Genomic DNA, 18,565 nt, shown 5'->3' with positions numbered 1-18,565 from the left:
TAGGGACTTGTGCCTTTGCCACAGGGGCACTTGCTGCCTATCCACTATCTCTGGGGTGTAATGGCCCAGCCTTGGGATCCTCAGGACTGTTAATTACAGCAGCTTCCTGGTGATAATACTAGGAGTTGCTTCTGTTGGCCGAGCAGCCCGCAGAGCAAATACCCCAACCCTTGTGACTGTGGAGCCCCAGTTTCAGTGCTGCCACCCTATCTGTCCCTGCTCAGCCTCCCTCTGTCCCAATACATCAGCCAAGACCTCCATGGGACCATTCCCCCAGGGCTACAGCTGCTTTCCCCTTAAACCTCCTGTACCACTCACAAAACTGCTCCCTGCATTTCTTCTTGTCCCATTTCAGATTTGGGGTTCTGTATCATTCCTCCCCCATCCACACCATTGGCCCACACACGATCCTTCCCCATGGCAAAGGAGCTGATTTTACTGCTCTTTCTTTTTCTGCATCCACGCCAAGCAGAGCAGAGCTGAGGCCTCAAACCATCACCAAAACACACACAGCAATAATTAAAAATAAATCTTCCTTCACTTACAGAAAAATCAGCCAAATCTGATTGTTTTCATTTTGTTCCCAGGCAATCTCGCAAACCCAGTTTCATCCCCAGAGCAAAAATATTTACAGTCTAGCAATGAGCCCTTCGCAATAAGCATTTATCAGGCAAACTCTGCGAGACCCTTACCTGCCCAAACATTCATCAGCATGGTCATGATGTAATTAAAGTGACTCATGACAAACTGAATTAAGAAACCTCCCCAGACAGTTTTATGAAGAAAACAGCAGGATTAATTTATTGCAATTATTGCTACAGGTCTCCAGTTTTCAGGACTAGAAAATTATATTGTGCAATAGGAATCTCTCTTCATTAAAAGGGGAAGAAATAGGTTTTATTTGCTGCCCATGGAGCCAGACATATATATGCAAGGGGAAAAAAATGTATTGGAGGAGGGGTTTTGAGTCAGAGCTGGCAGAGGGTAAAAGATTTGTCTGGGAGTTCAAAGAGGAGTGCTGAGCCATCATCACCCTTAAACACTGCACTCTGCTGCATCAAGCCTAAGGTCTGACTCTTTACTGCAAACTCAATTAACCTGCTTAAGTATGAAGATGTAAATCAACATTTACTCCCATGATAAGATGGCTACCAGATGAGTTTTCAACTCAGCTGGACAAGAAATAGCCCAACCCCATGATAAAGATCTGGAAGCAGACAAATTCAATGTAGAATAAGGGATGGGCTTTGTTTTGTGTAGTGCAATCGTTGCAAAAACCTCCAGGCAGAGAAACTGTCCCTGGTTGACATACTGGACCTAAAATGAGGGCCCTGTTCATTCTTGGCTGAAAGACAAGTCATAGCTTAGCCACGAGGTAGGAACTTGGTGCAAAAAATTGCTAAGACTTTCTCTCATCTATAACATGCAGGCGGGCAACTTTGCTGATCAGGGAAATCCTTCAACCTTAAAGTCTGCAACCCTGTGGAGTTAATGTTTTAGAGGAGAGCCAGGTCCAAAGATTTCAAAGATTTTAGGACTCTACAAAACAGTATCAGAGTCTGTGAGTAGATGGTTAGCAGATATGGTTGTCCATCAAAGCCTTAAAATTACTTCTATGTTTAAGCAACTTTCTACCCTGAGCACCACCAATCCCAGTCCCACTAAGTCTATTACTTACTACTTATAATCTATTACTGTATTACTATATCTGATGTGAAAAAGCGAAGGCAAAAAGTTAAAAGCCCATCTACTAAAAGCACATCCCCTCTGCCTGGTTGCTCCCTGCTTTTGTGGCCATCTGAGCCTGTGGTACTCGGATGGGCTGCTCAACAACTGCAAGGACATCTCCTGAGGACATCTCTAAGTCAGTCCAGGGCTCTCTCCTGCTCAGCTATTTCTTGTTCAAAGCATGAGACATTTCTCTCAGCCTATGATGCTCTCTGTATGTTCCCAGTTTTCATTCCTTCTTTTTGTTCTAACTTTCTGAGGGAGTCCATGCAAGTTTCTGTTTTTCTCCATCCTTACTAAATATTCTTATGGAAGAAATAATTACCACAGAGCAGAATTTTCAAGCAGTTCAGTATATACATCTTCAGCCCATTCAGGGAGCGATGTCTCCAGGGCGACAAAATCTTCTCCAGAATTTGGCAATAGTAAGTTAATTATGTTAGCGTTACAGATGCTAGTTATGGATGCAACAAGTCCTTTACAATCTTATCACCCATGACCTACTCTGCCACATGCCAACACGGAGCATCACTCGCCCTGCTGCTCCCGCAGCCTCACCAGCAGGTTCATTCACATGCAGTCCAGCAAAACTCCCAACAGCATCTGTTTTCAAAATCAGCCAGATCTCTCCTTCCTAAACCCAAACAGAGAGGCTCAAGCCCTGGCAGTGCTATTCCCCCAGTGATGAGAGCTGCAGCCTTCCCTCTCCGTCAATCCATTTCTCTCCAGTCTGACTCCTCTACAGTGTTTTATCTGCAGACTTTATCAGGAAATTACTTTTACAAGGTCTGTAAAAATAATGTCAGAGAATTCATTTATCATGGCATCAGTGTTTTATTTTCACTCATTTTACCACACAGGATTGTGAAGGGACTGTAAGCTTCCTTTTTTATATTTTCTATTTTATTTGTTTAATAACTTCTGTTCCCTTTTAGAAATCTGGCAGAGGGTCGTTCAGAGCAGACACAGCATAGCCCTGTGGTCAGAACAGCCAAAGGAATGGGGTTACACCCCTAATCCCATCCACGTGTGTATTAATGGGACTGTACACAACTCTCCTCGTCCATCACAACACCCCTACCAATGAGGAGCACAAGACAGCCTTCGTCAACCTCTCTCATGTTTCCGGAGATCCCTGATTAAAAGGCAGACCTGGAAAGGCAAAGTCCTTCCTAACAAATGACAATGACAACAGTGCCCACTCAAGAAGTGATTATCCAAAGCGATTATTTGTTCGTCCCTTCCCAAGTCACAGGCTCCAACAACGAAAGTCCTGGCTCTGCTGCAGAGATCCCCACAAGATGACAAAGTTGGCATTAGGCCTATTTTACATATCAACTCCCTTTCCAATTATTGGTGCTTAGGCCCAGTGCTCTTTTTTAATGAGAGAGTCAAGGCTGGCTAGCCTACAATACAGTGATGTATAAACAAGCCTAGGATGGCAAATAAAATCAACCAGTCATTATCTCTGAGCCTCTCAATGGCTTTAAAGTGCTCTGCAGTCCTCCATGCATTGACATGATAAAAATGCAACTATTCCAGCTGTTATCAGCCTCCCAGGACGTCTGGCTACAGGAAATAAAGGGAATAAAAGACCCCAAACCTGTGGCTCCAGAAAGAGAGATTTTTACCTGAAGGAGAACAATTTTGGAAATGTAAAAGGTTTGTGGCAAAATTGTTAAGCCATCTTATTTACAGGCACATAGATGCATTTGTGTAGAGCTTAGGGATATGGTTTAGTGGGGACTGCTAGCGTTAGGTCAGAGGTTGGACTCGATGATCTTGAGGTCTCTTCCAACCTAGAAAATTCTGTGATTCTGTGATTTGTGACGTTGGTCACTCACAAAGAACTGAAAGGCAAAATGATTCAGCAATTAGGTGAGGGCTTGGGGCCAGTGGGGAAATCCTGATCAACAACAAACCTCCTAAATGGTCATGGGAGTGTCACCAAGATCCTTAACCTCAAAGACATCCAGGAACCACAGGTCATTCCAAAACTGATGTCTACAGTTGGCCAACTGCATCTCACCCTAGAGGATCCCACCTCTTTCCCATGGATATAAATGGATCCAGTGGTGATAAAAAGCTGCAGGTGTCCACTCTGGAAATGTCTGAATTAGGGCACATCCATCACACCTTGAGATGGGGATCCACCTCACACAGGCAACTAGGATCAAGATGTTCCTGTATGCTCCAACCAGGGTTACTTTTATTTATCCTCGTTGGGGAAAAAGCAGGCAGCTCCATATGGTGACTCAACCCAAAGGCAACCCAGCTCTAATGTTAAAACAGGATGAATTGCTTTTTGGAACTACATCTCCCTCTTTGCTGGTGATGACTAAATTTTTTATTTATTTTTTAAAGTGTCTTAAGGCATCTCAGCTCCAGATTCAGCTGTTAAAGCTTAGGTGATGCTCAGCAGTCATCTCTACATGTCATCCTAGGGAAGTAGGGCTCTCTTTCATGTCTATAGAGAACCCAAGGCAGTACTTGGGTTCTTACCTAAACTAACATAAGTGTCCTGTTTCTTTCAGGTGGGATGAATCTTAACATGCTCCCCCAAATTTCTGGGGTGCTAAGGGACAAACAGTGAGAAATGGACCTAAGGTAGAGCTTTGGAGCTTGACTTGAGCACAGGGCTACCAACAGAGCACAAGACAGCACCACCTGAGAGAACAGATGCAAAAGGCACTGAAGGGAAAGCATGCAGAGTTTGAAAGCTTTCACCCCACCACTGCTACCACTGCATGTGAGGAGTGTTGGATCAATGATTCACCACTGGTGAGAGCACCTATTTGTATGTAAGGACAGGAAAGACACAATACGGTGTCCTGGGAAAGGTTTTCCACTGCTTTTTATTTAAAATTGGAGTAACTGATATGCACTGTAGAAAAGATCCAGTAGAAAAAAAGCTGAAATCTCCCACCCCATCAGCCAGGGATCCACTTTAGCACTCCACAATATGGGACACACAGTTTTGTCCAACCCACAAATCTCAAAAAAGGCCATCAAGCCATACAACCACCCCTAATGGTCCCCTGGTAACACGACTGCCCTCACCCCTACTGGTGGTCAGCTGGAGGGCTGTGACCATGTAGGTAGCCCGTGATGGTAAAGGAAAGCTCACCTGAATCAAACTGCTCCTGATCGCCGTTGGCTGGGCTCTGACCCTTCTCTGGGGAGAGATTCTGGGTCTCTTGCATGGTGGCGATGAAGGATGCCCTTGTGTCCATGGTTCAGAGGAAGAGTCCTTCCCTTCCTAATTCATCCTGCAGCAGGGAGTTCCTAGAGCACAAACTAAATAAAAAAGAAACAATGGGTGATTTGTTCTGCCTACACCAACTCTCAGCCTTTCCTAAGGAGTTTCAAGTTATTTTGTGTTGATCGTAACCCTTCAATCCTGCTTCCTCATCCAAGATGAAGCTGTTGTTGAATGAGGAGCCACAGCAGAGGACACTTCCCTTAATGACAATAATCACTGCAATAACAGAGATGACAGTGTGGTAATAAGCAACATCCACAATATTCAACACAAAGGATTCACCTCCCAAAGTTCAGTCCAGCTCCCTGTGTTGCCAACTGAGAGATAAGGACATGCCCATAACGTGGCACAATCCTTGCCCAAAAAGGCACCTGAGCAAGGCCAGCTCAGCTCAGCCCTCCTCCAACAAGTTGAGCCCATGGCTTCCAATTTCTTTTGATGGCTAACACTGTGTGAGCTATATCTCATTTAATAAACACTCATATTTCTGAAGGGGGAGATTTACAGAAAAGAAGCAGAGGAAACAATGAAGGGACAATAATTGGGAGAGACTGGAAAAAACTCTAGAAAATAAAGTTCAACATGTCTAATGGAGATACCAGAATGAAATAGTACTAGCCACAACTGGTTTTTAATGAAGGCTGATCTAAGGGAACTGCAGCAGTTAGTACCCCCCAAGGTAGCAAATATTAACTCAGGTGTAGTTTGGGTCATGTTGGCAGAAGGGATTCTTCTTGAAGAAATTAACATAGTAAAAATAGAATAAAAACACAGAGATGAAAAATGATATGAGAAAGGAAATACAGACTGACTAGATCTTGAATCAGATACCAGACTAAATGAGAACTGTATTTCCAGCAAGAGCAAGCCACCAGACAAGCAATACCCAGAGAAACACCTTTAGGAGTAGATAAAAAAAAAAAAAAAAGAACTCCAAAGTGAGCTTTTCAGTAAAACTCACCAAGATGGTGATGAATTACAAGGTGTCAAAGGAGGGCTGAAAAAGAGAAACCAAGAGCGTGGGTTATGGGCACAGAGGGAACCAGCTATTCACACAGATACGCTAAAGTGAAGACAGATGGTAAGGAAGGTGTGTGTCCAGAATATAGGATGTGGTGGACGGGTCCTGCTTATTAGTGAATGCCTCCAATACCTGCATGAAAGCGAGGACTATGCTGGCAGCACCAACACCAAATGTCTGCAAGAGGCATGACTAAAAGTAAGAAAATAGATTATTGCCAGAGGCCAGGCAAAGCACGAGGTAATAAGAGTGTAAAAATATTATGGGATTTTTTTCCAACTTTTACTGCTCAGGAAGCATATTCAGGAAGACCAGATACAGTGGTTATAAAATAGAAAGAATGAGAGTGGATTGTTGTAGGTTTTTCATTCCTGGTTTTTAAGGCTACTCCAATGAAAAATGTGAGAGGAAAAATGACATGTATGAGCAGTTACAGCAGGAACTGACAAGGATGAGGAGCATGTAAAATGTAAGTGTAACACCTGTTAACTGCTGGTTGGAGTGGTCACAATGGCAACTAAACCACACTAAAGCCACATGTGCTTCAGAAAGCATCACTGATAGATGCAGATTACCAAGGAAGGTGGTTTGACCAAAGTTAGATTTCCATCAGTGATTTGTGTGCCTCAACCTAAAGGAACCTACTAATGAATAAATAAATAAATAAATAAATAAATAAATAAATAAATAAATAAATAAATAAGGAGATTATAAACCTATTCAGTGCAATATATTTGCTGGTCTCTTTGCAAAGTGCTTAGTATACTTGGAGCACACCATAAATAATAATGATCACTTCCCCATTGCGATGGCCACTACAGCACTTTATCTTTATTCTTTGTTGACATGAGACTTGCTAATGAATTAAGTGTTTTATATACTATGAGTATTTTGAGTGCAGCTATCCTCAGAACATATATATCACTCATCCCCAGTGTATATTAACTTTCAATTAACCATGAAACAAGAAGCAATCAGTCTACTGAAAGTCAAAAATCACTTCTCCTTCAGTAGAGAATACTTCCGTAAATATCATTAATAATAAATTGGTTAAGTATCAGGATTTTACATCAAGCTTGTTAAATACGAGAGGAGGGGAACTGTCAGCAGAAATGAAACCTTGGGCGGATTAGGCAGTTTTCATTTTTGCCTAGGACCAGGCAGTGATGGAAGGTAATCTGGGTCTATTAGAAAAAAGTAAAATAAAATAAAGGACAGAGAGAGATCAATCTAAACACAACAGATCAATCATCTTAAACAGAACTCAAGGGTACCAGTACAAATACCCAGAAGAAAGATAAACCATTTGATAGCATAGTTAAACCTTGTAACGTTCCCATGACGCTGATAGGGCAAAGTTATGAACTTAAAGAAAGCTGAAGGTGTCCATTCAGACAATTCCCCAGATCCATGAGAAGGGACTACTCCTCTGCCTGGGAATTTCTCCATCAGAAGTGGGAAATGGATGGGAAAAGCAGCAGGAAGCTGCCCGAGTAGCTGCAGCACGGCTGGGATTGATCCTCAGCAGCCATGTCTGAGCTTAATTAAATGGGAGCAATGCAGAATCTCAACCAAATTCAGCAATGTCATCGACATTTTTGTTGGTTTAATTCTACTTTAACATTTTTTTTTTCTTTAAGCTATGGATAACTTTCTGGTTTTGAGATGTCTCATTGAGAGTATCCATGTTCCAAGAGAACTGGATCTGCCTGAGGCTATGGTTTATCTTCTTATTTTGGGAATAACTAGTTCATAGTTCGTGGTAGGAGTGTGCTTGAGTGTCCTCCCAACACCATAAAACAAGACCAAACTCCTGTGCAAACACAAGCTCCAAGATAGCCCTGAGCCTGAGTTGATACAACTAACTAGCAAAGAAAGCTGACATAGGGTATTAATTTTTCTCTTCTTATTAATTGCTGCTAATTAACACTTCAAACGGAGTCCCCAGCCATACTGTTAACAGCAGCATGCTGACCTGCCTGCCACCACCACCACCAAACAAGCACTGCATGCTGCCCTTCGCTGATTTCCATCCATCCAAAGAAACACGTGTCCCAAATTAAGGACCACAAGTAAACCAGGGGATGCGAAACTACAGCAAAAGATGCTCAAGGTGACACTACATCAGGCAGGAACAGAAGGAAAGGGATTACGAAATGCAACTGAAAGAGGGAGGAGGGAAAAAAGCCCCTGGTTGCAGATCCCTTGTTCACTGTGTTTGCACAGTGGTGGTTCGAACCGATCCGATGCTTCCCCCACGCAGCTCCCATTCCCCTGGTATTTAATTCACATCCAGACTTTTAATTCACAGGCAGGAAGAGCCAGCCAATATAAAAAAGAATCTCTTTTATTTGCTTCTTCCCACGGCTGTCAGTCTTAGCCGCATCATTATCTCAAACATGCTGCCTTGTCATCTCTATCAATATTGGCTCTTCGAATAAGTGCTGGCATTGGCTTTCTCACACCATTTTACATTTCTTGTCCCGTGTGCTCTATCCTGTTTTTCCTTCCTTCGGAATAAAACCCTGTAGGGAGAGGTCCGCGCACACACACACACAAATCCAGCACCTTTGGGTTCTCCCTTGGAATTACTCCTGAAAAACTCACCTTCCCCCTCCAACACATGCTTGGTTAATAGGGCCTGACATAAAAATGGTAGGCTGCTGGAACAGAGGATGCAAAAGAGATCCTACATCCTTGGAACTTCCTATCTGGGTAATTTATGTCCATCACTTTACGCCAACGTACTGCTGAGTCCTGAATGGAGAAGAAGCACCAACCCCACTGCTTTCCAAAGGATCTGGCCCCTGCCCCAGTATTCAGTAACACTCAGTGAAGGTGATGAGCACCACAGCCTTGCTGCATCTGCTGTGGGGCTGCCAGTGTTGCCCCATGCCCTTGGCAAAGAGCCCCTAACAGGGATATGGTTGGGTGTTCCTGAGCTCACTGCATTTCCAGAGCTCGACCCTAGATATGCTGGTGGGATTTCTTTTACCTAGACGCTCCTTTACAGCTAACCAAGAGAAACCTGCTCAGGGCAACTTGCGGGGCTGAAGCGAGACAACCTAAGCTTGCCCCATAACACCAGCCCTGGGGAGGGTCCCTGTGCTGGCACAGGGCCTGCTAAGATTTTAGATATTTATATTTGCCAGCAAGCAAACTGAAGGAACCAAACAACACAAGCTCTGCACTCAGGGTGAACTCAGCCCTGTGTGATTAGGTCTAGGATGCAGGCAAGTTGATCACCTCAGGATTGATCTTGAATCAGGCTCTCCCCCCTCCATCATCCTTAGGTGACCACAAAGGCACCTTGTGACCCATGGGACACAGTATGAGACCAGTCATCACCCAGCAGTCAGGGCAAACAGGAATCAAGTCAATCCCCAGCCCACCCTAAAGCATTTGCCTCCACAGCATCCCTTTTGAGGGACTCACCCTTCATTGGGTGTCTGACCCAGCACTGAGCTCCCTTCCCTGCTAGCCTGGAGATACACATGTCCCAGTGGCTCCCAGCCCCAGTAAGTGCTGGGCTCAGTCTCCCCAGTAGCCATCCTGCAGATCTCAACACACAACCTCTACTTTTTACAGCTCAGGTCAAGTCAGCAATGCTTTCTGCCAGGTCTAAAAGTCTGGATGTGCAGTCTTTGCCTTAAACAACGCAGGTGACCTTTTTCAAAGCTCAGAGACCACCTCCAAAAGCACGCAGGGCGATCAATGCGGTCTCCAGCTTCCCCCAAAAAGCCATCTCACAGGCAATGCTGCAAATCTCCCATTTCATTTAACACGACGATGCCCACGACTAAAGCTGTGCCTGAGAAGAAAGCCTGCTCCTCCAGGCAGAGGTCCCTAAATAAAACCATACTTCATGCAGGATTGCTAGTGGCAGCCTGCCACAATATTTACACCCCCCGAGCATCGGCACAATGCGAACGGAGGCTCGTTCAGAAGGGCTATTGAACACATCAAGGAGCAGCTTTCACCTCCCAGAGAAAGAGCCTGTCTCTCTTCCCAGACAAAGTACCAGTTGGAATCCTTTTAAGGATCACTTCTTCCAAATTCCTGTCCTTTCATTTATTTATTTATTAATTCGAGCGCTCCCCTCGCCCAATGTTTTCATTTATATCAAGTGACAATTTCTCCTTCACGTTGAATACCCCACAGGACTTGATTAGGGGCACATCACTGCTTTGAACAGCGCTGTGTTGGTGTAAATATATTCTAAGGTGGAAGAAACAAATTTCACCTAATCCAGAGAACCCGAAATGTTCAAAAAATACAAATATGTAACAAGCCACTGACCAGAGGAAGAGAATAATCTGCTTTCCATGTTCTTGGTGAATAGAACAGGAAGGTTTGGGTTTAAACTACAGGAGGAGGCATTTGGTATGGGCAAAAGAAAGAAAATCATTAATAATGAACTTGGTGAGGAAGTGGAATAGACTGTGGGAAGGACACAGGGCTCCCCTGATCTTTCTAGAGGCAGGTCTTGGAACAGCTATTCCTGCGCTAGGGTTAGAGATGGTCTGCACAAGCCCTGGAGGTCCCTCCAGCCCTCCTACCCCAGCCACTCAATAAGGCTGATCTTTCTGCTCTATCAAGCAGGGTGTTGTTTTTTTTTGTTTTGTGTTTTTTTTTTGTTTTGTTTGTTTGCTTTTGTTTTGTTTTGTTTTTTGCACCTGTATCATTTGTGCGCTAGCAAAGAAAATAGAACGGTTAACCCTGGAGGGAAAAAATGCAAAAATGGGAAAACAGAAGAACGATCAGAGCAGGGAAGGTCCAGATTTGGCATCCTAAAAGGGAAGAAGGGTGGGAATCAAACTCTCTGCAGACACGTGCTCAAAAAGGGATTATGTGGGGTGGTGACAGGCCTCTGTAAGTGAGCAGGTCCTTGCACTCCTCTGTCCTTGCCCTGGTGCCAAATGCCTCGCACTTTCAGGCTGATGGAGACAGACCTGTTTCACTAGGTGATTTTCTCCTCCTCCTCACCCGGCACACCATGGACTCCAGGATATGCATGGAGATAAATAGCAGCAAGATAAGATGACAGAAAGTAAAATAAACCTAATTAGAGCAACTAACTTGTTTACAGTGAAAAGCCCTGCAGTATTAGGATTAAAAAAAAAAAAAAAAAAGACAGATGAGAGGCAAGCACACAGATGTCTGGCTGAGGTACTCATCCCACTCTTAGCTGCCCTGTGCATAAATGCAGCCTAAGGACTCAGAGATAGACTTAAAGCAAAAACCTACCATGGACTTCAATGAGAATTAGATCAAACCTCTAAAATTAAAAGCACTTTTTCCTTAAAATTCCCTTCTTCCACATGAGCTGGAAGGTTTATAACCAAGCACAGCATCGCTGCCACACCTGTAGCCCTGCCTGCTAACCCTGGACATCCCCACCTCGAGCATCCCATGGGACACATGTGCAGGGCACGATCCTGTGCTCAGCACCCACACCAGACACCTGGGGGAAGCCTGCCAGATTTGGGTGCTGATGGCAGGATCTGGCCCCAAGCCACTTTTTTGTGCTGCCCCAAACAGCAGGGCAAGCCAAGGGGGCACCTCTCCCCTGTGCTGCACTTGAATTATTTATGCTCATCCCAAGCAGCTGTAAAAATCCCCTCCTGCCACAGCACAGCTATTTTACATCCTCTTTGCAGAGAGCTAAATGCCAGCAGAAGGTGCCAGGACAGGGAGAGGGAGGTCGCCACGTGCTAACCTTTCTCACTTCAAGTTGCTCCATCACCTGCTAGGTGGCTGTCACCTTCTCCATGATTCAACAGGCAGTCCCCATGATTCAGCCCCGCCTTGGCATGTGCTTCCACACTTGCTCAGCACTCACTGAACACCAGCTGCTTTGGGAATACGGCATATTTAAGATTAAGCATCTTTTAAAGCGCTCGGCTGAACTATGGCCATGGAGCAGACTGAACTGATATCCCCAATGCTGCCCTTTAAAACAGGAAAAAAAAAAAAAAGAAAGAAAAAAAAAAAAAAACCTGCAGGGAAGAAGCAGAGCAGCAACATCAACCATCTGCAGTGTCCCTTCTTCTGCCACCCCTGGGTCGGAAACAAGGGAGCCTTTTAGTGGGGTAACGAACGCGCACAGCTGCTTATCATCCCAAAACATCTCATTTAGCACCAGCCACGTGGACCGAAAAATAAAAGAAAAATCAGCCAGACCCCCACAAAGGGACCAATCAGCCAAGTCACCAGAGGGAGACACAAAACACTGTTTTCACAGACTTCATTTAGGGCCCAATTCAGAAGCCTCTCACCAGCCAGAACTCCAATTGCCCGGGGCAATGAGCGCTGCCTTTTACATTCTCTCTGACTCCTGCAGGGCACCACATTCTCAATAAATAAATAAATAAATAAAAATACGCAAACTGGAAAAAAAAATTAAACATCTGCCATCTGATTCCAATGCTTTTTAGGAAAAATGACATTTTAGGTTCCTGGCGCCGTTTGGTTCATTTACACAGCACAGCTGATTAGCACTTGGGCTTAGTCCTGTGTGTGTTCACACCCCTCCCAGTGCTTTACATCCAGATAAGCTCCATGAGGTGGGAGGATCTGCAAAACCAAATTGCAGCCCTCATGGACATCTCCTGCCACTCCTACCCTTCCCCTGGGACAAGTAGAGAGCAGCCAGCAGCCCCTGCCAAGGTCTGACCAGGACCAAATTCCACAAGACATTTTAATTCAGAGATCTGCAAGTCACATTTAGGGGGCTAATTACACCCCTTTGCTCCAAGACAAGACTGATTGGATTCCCTTTCATCCCACAAGTGGCCTCTGAGAGATGCCATGGCGAACACATGAGCTGCCCCAGGTCATCCATAATGAATTCCCCACACAGCAGAGGATCCCAACGTCTGGCCTTGCACCTTCCCAATAACTTATATTCAAACTGGAGCTCAGGACTTTGTCCAAGCAATTAGGGCTCCCTTGCACAAGCCACCTGGTGATGTTTGGAGCATTAATCACGAAAGCAAGAATCACGAGCAGGAGAAAAAAATAGCCTAGATTCCGCACATACCTTTTTTTAAGCTTCACACCTACTCAGAAATGATCTTTCGGTCAGCTGTCAAGATCTGCCTGGTTTGGGGGATTTTATGGCTTTTTATTACTATTTAATTTTAGAACAAACGTTTCTGATTCATGAAAGTGGAGTAACTGTGATCACACTTTCTAAAGCAGCCCTCTCAAAACCGCTTTGTTTAGGCCTTGCAAAAAGGCAGATCTCAAAATAAACTTTTTCAGGAGCTGTTAAATGTCAGTGACAAAGCCTTTTGCTCATACTCCTGCATTCCCTCTGCTCTGCAACCCAAACACTTTGACTCACCATAGGAGTGCCACCTAAGACACAGAAAACAAAGCTAATATAAATCTTCTGGCTGAAAACCCAAAGGGTGGATTTGACTGGCTTCCTCAGAGATGACTACTGTAAAAAGATCAACAGATAGTTTGAAACGATGAGACTTAAACGTTGGCAAGGTACCACCAGCCACTCTAAAATAACTGCTCCTGAGGATGACATTGCAGGGATAGAACAAATTCAGTATTTGCAAGGAGCATCACTATTACCAAGAGCATCTCATTTTCTGCACTGAGGGCCCAGCTGCACCACTCAATCCATGGCACACGTCAATACACAGTAATAAAGGACTTGGGACTCTTCTATCACCTTCAGGTCATCTGAAAAGTGGCCACCCCATTAATTTTCCCTGGGCACCTTCAGAAACGTGCCTCTGGATCCTCCTTCTCTGTTTCGTCTCCACAGCCTGATTCTTGGAGCTTCCACAACTCCTTGATTTTGTCACTTGGACATGAGCAGGGAGTAGCCACCTTCCTCAACCACCACCCCTGGGACCCCCCAAACTCCCCCATCCTACACCAATGTGAATTTAGCCAGCAAAAAGTCCGTGAAGAAACAACACAGCACCTTCTCTCCCACGGCCTGTCCCACAACAAGATATTTTTCACATCCCTTTGCTGATGCTCACATATTGTGGCCATATCCCTGCAAAAAGGTCTGAAAAAGCAACTTGAAATACATACAAGTATTTATTTTATTTATTTTATTTATTTTATTAATTTAAAGGGTCAGCAGCCCACCCTGCACAGCACAAGCCATGGGGGAAAAAAAAAAAAAGTATCCCTAGACTAAAGAGCTGACAGTTGCAGTATTGATTCTATTTCTGGCAACACCGCCATAAAGTTTTAATAAATGTTTCATTAAAACATCAGCTGTCTGTCCAGCCAGTCAATTATCACTCATAATCACAGCCACACAACTACATACTGCCTTCTACAGATGTTCTTACAGCTGCGCCACACACTCTCCACCACTGCAGCACCCTGGAAACATCTGTTGAATATCTGTAAAAGTTTTCTCAATATATAAATGAAATGATACTGGCTGCCTACTATCCTGTTATGCTGTCCAACCCAAAAAATCAGTAAAAAGGTACTATTTCCTTTTTGTTTGCAGTGTGCTAGTCGCCCAGCATCTCTTTGCTGTATCTATTTAAATGGCTTTTACATTTTCACTTAGTAACATATTACACTGAGCCTCCATCTTATCAGAGGAGTTATTAGGATCTAATCCTTTATAAACACTGAAGTTATTAGACTTGTGAGACTATTTTCTTCCTTTCCATAAATAATCTGCTGGAAAAAAATGGGGAAAAAAGAAAAAAAACAAACCACTTGTGTCCTTGTTCCCCTGGGCTACAATCACAAACTCTGAGAGCAAACCTGTCTTGCCCACGCCCCCCAACTCCTGCAGAGTCTACCAGCAAATAATCCCCTTGCCCCCCAGCAAAGGAAATCAAAAGTGCCTGTGAAGAATCCTCTCCCTTTGTGGGAAACAGGAGCAAAGATTTGGGGGGTGCAAAACCGTCCCATAAACACAGCTCCTCAGGGTGATGGGGTGTCCCCTGCCCTGGCGGGTCTGGGGGTTGCACCCCATGTTGGGTGGGGGTCTGGATGCAGAGCCTGAAATGGGCAACACTAGTGCAAAGTGAGGTGTTCCCATCAGAAAGCGCAGTTTGCAAGTACCATTTTAGGCTGCTTTTTCTATTTTGAAGCAAATTCCTTTAATGCAAAGGAAAGAAGAAGAAGAAGAAAAAAAAAATATATATATATATATACCCCCAGGAAAAGGGATCTGCAGAGACCTCTGCATTCCCTCCGTGCCCCCATCCACAGCAGGACCCTACCAAGTTGCTTTTGTGCTCAGCCTCCAGCTCCTTCTGCTACAACACTTCCTGCCCCAGTGCCCAGGGGCACAAAGTGCCTTCAAAAGCCCCTCTGCCAAGGGGCAACACACATGGAGAGGGGCAGATGCAGGGCAGGGACAGGGGAGTTTTTTCCCCATTTTGCAATGGCTCCATCCCTTCCCACCCCACAGAAGATCCCACAGGCTGACTCCACTCCACTTGGATTTTGCAAGCTCAGTCCTGCTGCTGTTTGACAGCTGCCCCCCAAGCAGCTTATAATTAATGCTCTGCTTATAATTAATGCTATTTTCTAATAACAGGTCAGAATCCTTCCCCCTCCCTCGTTCCCCCGGTCCCCACCCCTGCGAGATCAGTTTGCTGGCTCCCTGAGTGGCAAAACTTGGTCCTGAGCGGGAATGGAGGCTGGACAGAGGGCAAAAATGGAGTGGGAGGATGGAAAAGAGCCCCGTTGGAAGGCAAAACCATGCTGCGATGGGCGAACTGCATCTCCAACCCCTCCTGCTAAATAAAAGCATGGTGGGTTTCTGGAGAGCATCTCCAAGAGGCTCAAGGAAATCTTCCCCCAAGGATCCTCCCCGGCTCCTCTATCCCCGCGATGCTAGAGCTTCCCATCGCCTCCCAGGGCTGCAAAATACGGATGTTCCCAAGTTAACACCCTGCCACCACGGTGAAACGATCCCCGGGACAGCAGCACCAGAGCACTCCCGGCACTGGAACAAGGAAGTTTCTCCTGCCTCAGCGCCAGCCTCGCTCCTTCACTCCCCCGAAAAATGCATTTGCAAACGGCAGCCGGGGAGAGCACAAACAACTCCCGGCAAACTCCTCGCAAACTCTCATTTGCTTGCTCTGCAAAAGCTGCGAGTCGCCTCCGCCGTCGTGGGCTTTTTAGGGTCCCTCCGCGCAAGAGATGCTCGTTGCGCCACTTGTTTGGCAGCCCCGATTTTCCGTGCACGGCAATTTCTGAGCATTTTTGTTAAACAACAGAGGGGGGGGGGAAATAAAAAGCACATCCCCGGTTGACTGCGCCGAGCGGGGAAGGCTTGACAGCTCCAACAGGACATCTCATCCCACGACATGTCTACTCTTAATGCAAAATAAATCATCGCCGCGTCTCTCGGCATTTTTTTTTTAGCTCTCTCTCGTGGCACGCCTGCGATTTTGGCATTCAAAGGCAAATCGGCCGGGCTCCGAAGTCTGCGTGCCCCTTCTCGTGGTTCCTTCCCAGCACACACAAATCCCTTGTACTTTTCCCACCAGTGAGTCCTGCAGGGGGGGGACCCGGAGGACCGATCCCATCCCCACCTCTCTGCGTTTAGTTCACCGGCGCACCTCTCCCGAGCAACAAAAGAGAGTTGAGCCAACGTATGACACCTTGGCTTCTCTCTTTTTCTCCCCTCAAAATGTTTATTTTCAGTTTTAAAGACACCTTAACCCGCCATGTTGAACTGACAAGCTTTATAAATATTCATTTACCGCAGTTCGGGAGCGCTACGGGGGAAAATATGTAGAGAGATCAGGGCTGCACGTTTTGGCACAGCTGATTGCTTTCTTTTCTTTTCTTTTTCTTCCCCGCTATTTGCGGCGGCTTTTTTTTCACCCTTGCAGATTCGGAAGAAAAAAAAAAAAAAAAAAAAAAACACACCCAAAATAACTCTTTCCGAGACACGCAGCAATTTGAAAGGGGGGTTGCATGCGAAGGATGCCCCCGAAGGATGCCAGGGAAGACCCCAAAAAGATAGATTACTTTAAAGAGGAAAAAAAAAAAAAAAAAAAAAAGAAAGAAAGAAAGAAAGGAAGAAGAAGAGAGGGAGAAATGAGGGCATGCAGAGTATGCCAGGAAAAGAACCCGCTGACAGCCGGCGGGGAATTGCGGCCGCAGTGCCCGGGGAGGGTGCGCGGGGAGCGCCAGCCGCAAAGCCGAGCGCAGGTACCGGCTCCAGCCGGGGCTGTGCCCCAGCAGCTCCGCAAGCCTCCCGCAAACACTTCCCAACAACTCCACCTCTTCGCACAATACACCCACAGCAACCTTCCATCCCTCGGCTTCCCTTTAAAATAAGAGAAAAAAATCCACCCGACTCTCTCCACCCAAGCGCTGCGAAAAAAAAATAAAAAATTAATAAATAAAGACAAATGCCAGCAAGGAGAGTCCCGGGGGGTGCTGCTGGATGCGGTGCCTTACCTGAGGAAGTTTGGGGGGTTAATATTTTTTTTTTATTATTTTTTTTTTTCCGCGCCTCAGCAGCGGGAGCCCGCGGTGCGCGGCGCTGCGCGGAGCCGTCCCTGCGCCCGCACCCGCGGCAGCCTCATTCCAATATGGCATCCGCGCAGTGCGCATGCCTGCCGCTCTTTTTAGGGCTTTTTTTTTTTTTTTTTTTTTTTTTTTTTATTTAGCAGCCAACTCCTTCAGTGACCTTTTTCAGCAGTTTAAAAAAAAAAAAAAAAAAAAAAAAAGAAAAAAAAGAAAATCCCCCGCATCTCTCCCCCCCCCCCCCTTCCTTGCACCAGCCGGCATCACCGGGGAGCGGCGCAGGGAAGCGCGCAGCGGGGTCTCGCCTTGCGCGCAATTTTTGTGACACAAAATGCCCCAAAGCCAGCAGTGCTGCTAGCCGAGTGGGACATCTCCCTCCCATTTTTCCCTTCCCACCGTTCCCCGCAAGCTTCTATTTCGGGTTCTTGCCCGATTTTGTGTCGCAAAGAAACTTCCAGGGAGGATGAGGAAGCAGGGAAAGGAAAAAAAATGCACCGCGTCCCCTCTGCTCCGACTGCCTGGACTTTCCCCTGATCCTCTATTACCTATTCTTTCCCTGTTGCAAAATATAAAAAATAAAAATAAAAACAAGAGCAGGCGAGGCACAAGGCAAGATGCAAAATCAGCCGGGGCACTCCCCTCCCAGCGCGCAGGCACACACACAACTTTCTGGATGTCGTTTGCGCGTTGGTTTTTTTTTTTTTTTTTCCTTATTTTTTTTCTTCCCTCCCTCCCCCCCTTCTTTGTTTTTTTTTCCTTTTGTTTTTTCTTTCTTTTATTTTTCCTTGTAGTGGCTGCAGGGGATCCGCGGCAGAATCGCACCGAACGTCGCCGTGCGGGTGTGCTTGTGCGGGGGTGTCTGCACGTTCAGCCACACTGCGGGATTTTTCTGTTTTATTTTTTATTTCTCTTTCAAGATCCTGAAATCGGCCCCGATGTAGGGCTGGAAACCGCCCCATGCCCCCCGCCCTGACTGCTCCAGCACCCCGGAGGGGCGCAAGAATTCCCGGGGGCGATGAGGGCAATAAAAGCCCCCTTTGAAGCCATTTTTTGGGAGG

The 18,565-nt window shown here is 45.7% G+C and overlaps 1 protein-coding gene across 3 annotated transcripts in view; it reads right to left on the bottom strand.

Annotated features, from left to right (window-relative positions):
* Positions 1-17,580, bottom strand: part of SFMBT2 (Scm like with four mbt domains 2) — a 146,252-nt gene extending 128,672 nt beyond the window's left edge. For all 3 annotated transcript variants that reach the window (XR_014691379.1, XR_014691380.1, XM_084514423.1), the window contains exons 1-2: positions 17,439-17,580; positions 4,856-5,025 (exon numbers count right to left, since the gene is read on the bottom strand). Coding sequence is in view for 1 of the 3 variants with exons in the window: in XM_084514423.1 (XP_084370549.1) it covers positions 4,856-4,961 (106 nt within the window). In the remaining 2 variants the exon portion in view is untranslated. The remainder of the gene's footprint in view (positions 1-4,855; positions 5,026-17,438) is intronic.
* Positions 17,581-18,565: the final 985 nt, after the last annotated feature.

Source organism: Aythya ferina, assembly GCF_964211825.1.
Source record: "Aythya ferina genome assembly, chromosome: 1".
In the NCBI taxonomy this organism is placed as follows: Eukaryota; Metazoa; Chordata; class Aves; order Anseriformes; family Anatidae; genus Aythya; species Aythya ferina.
This window is presented reverse-complemented; position numbering and strand designations above follow the sequence as displayed.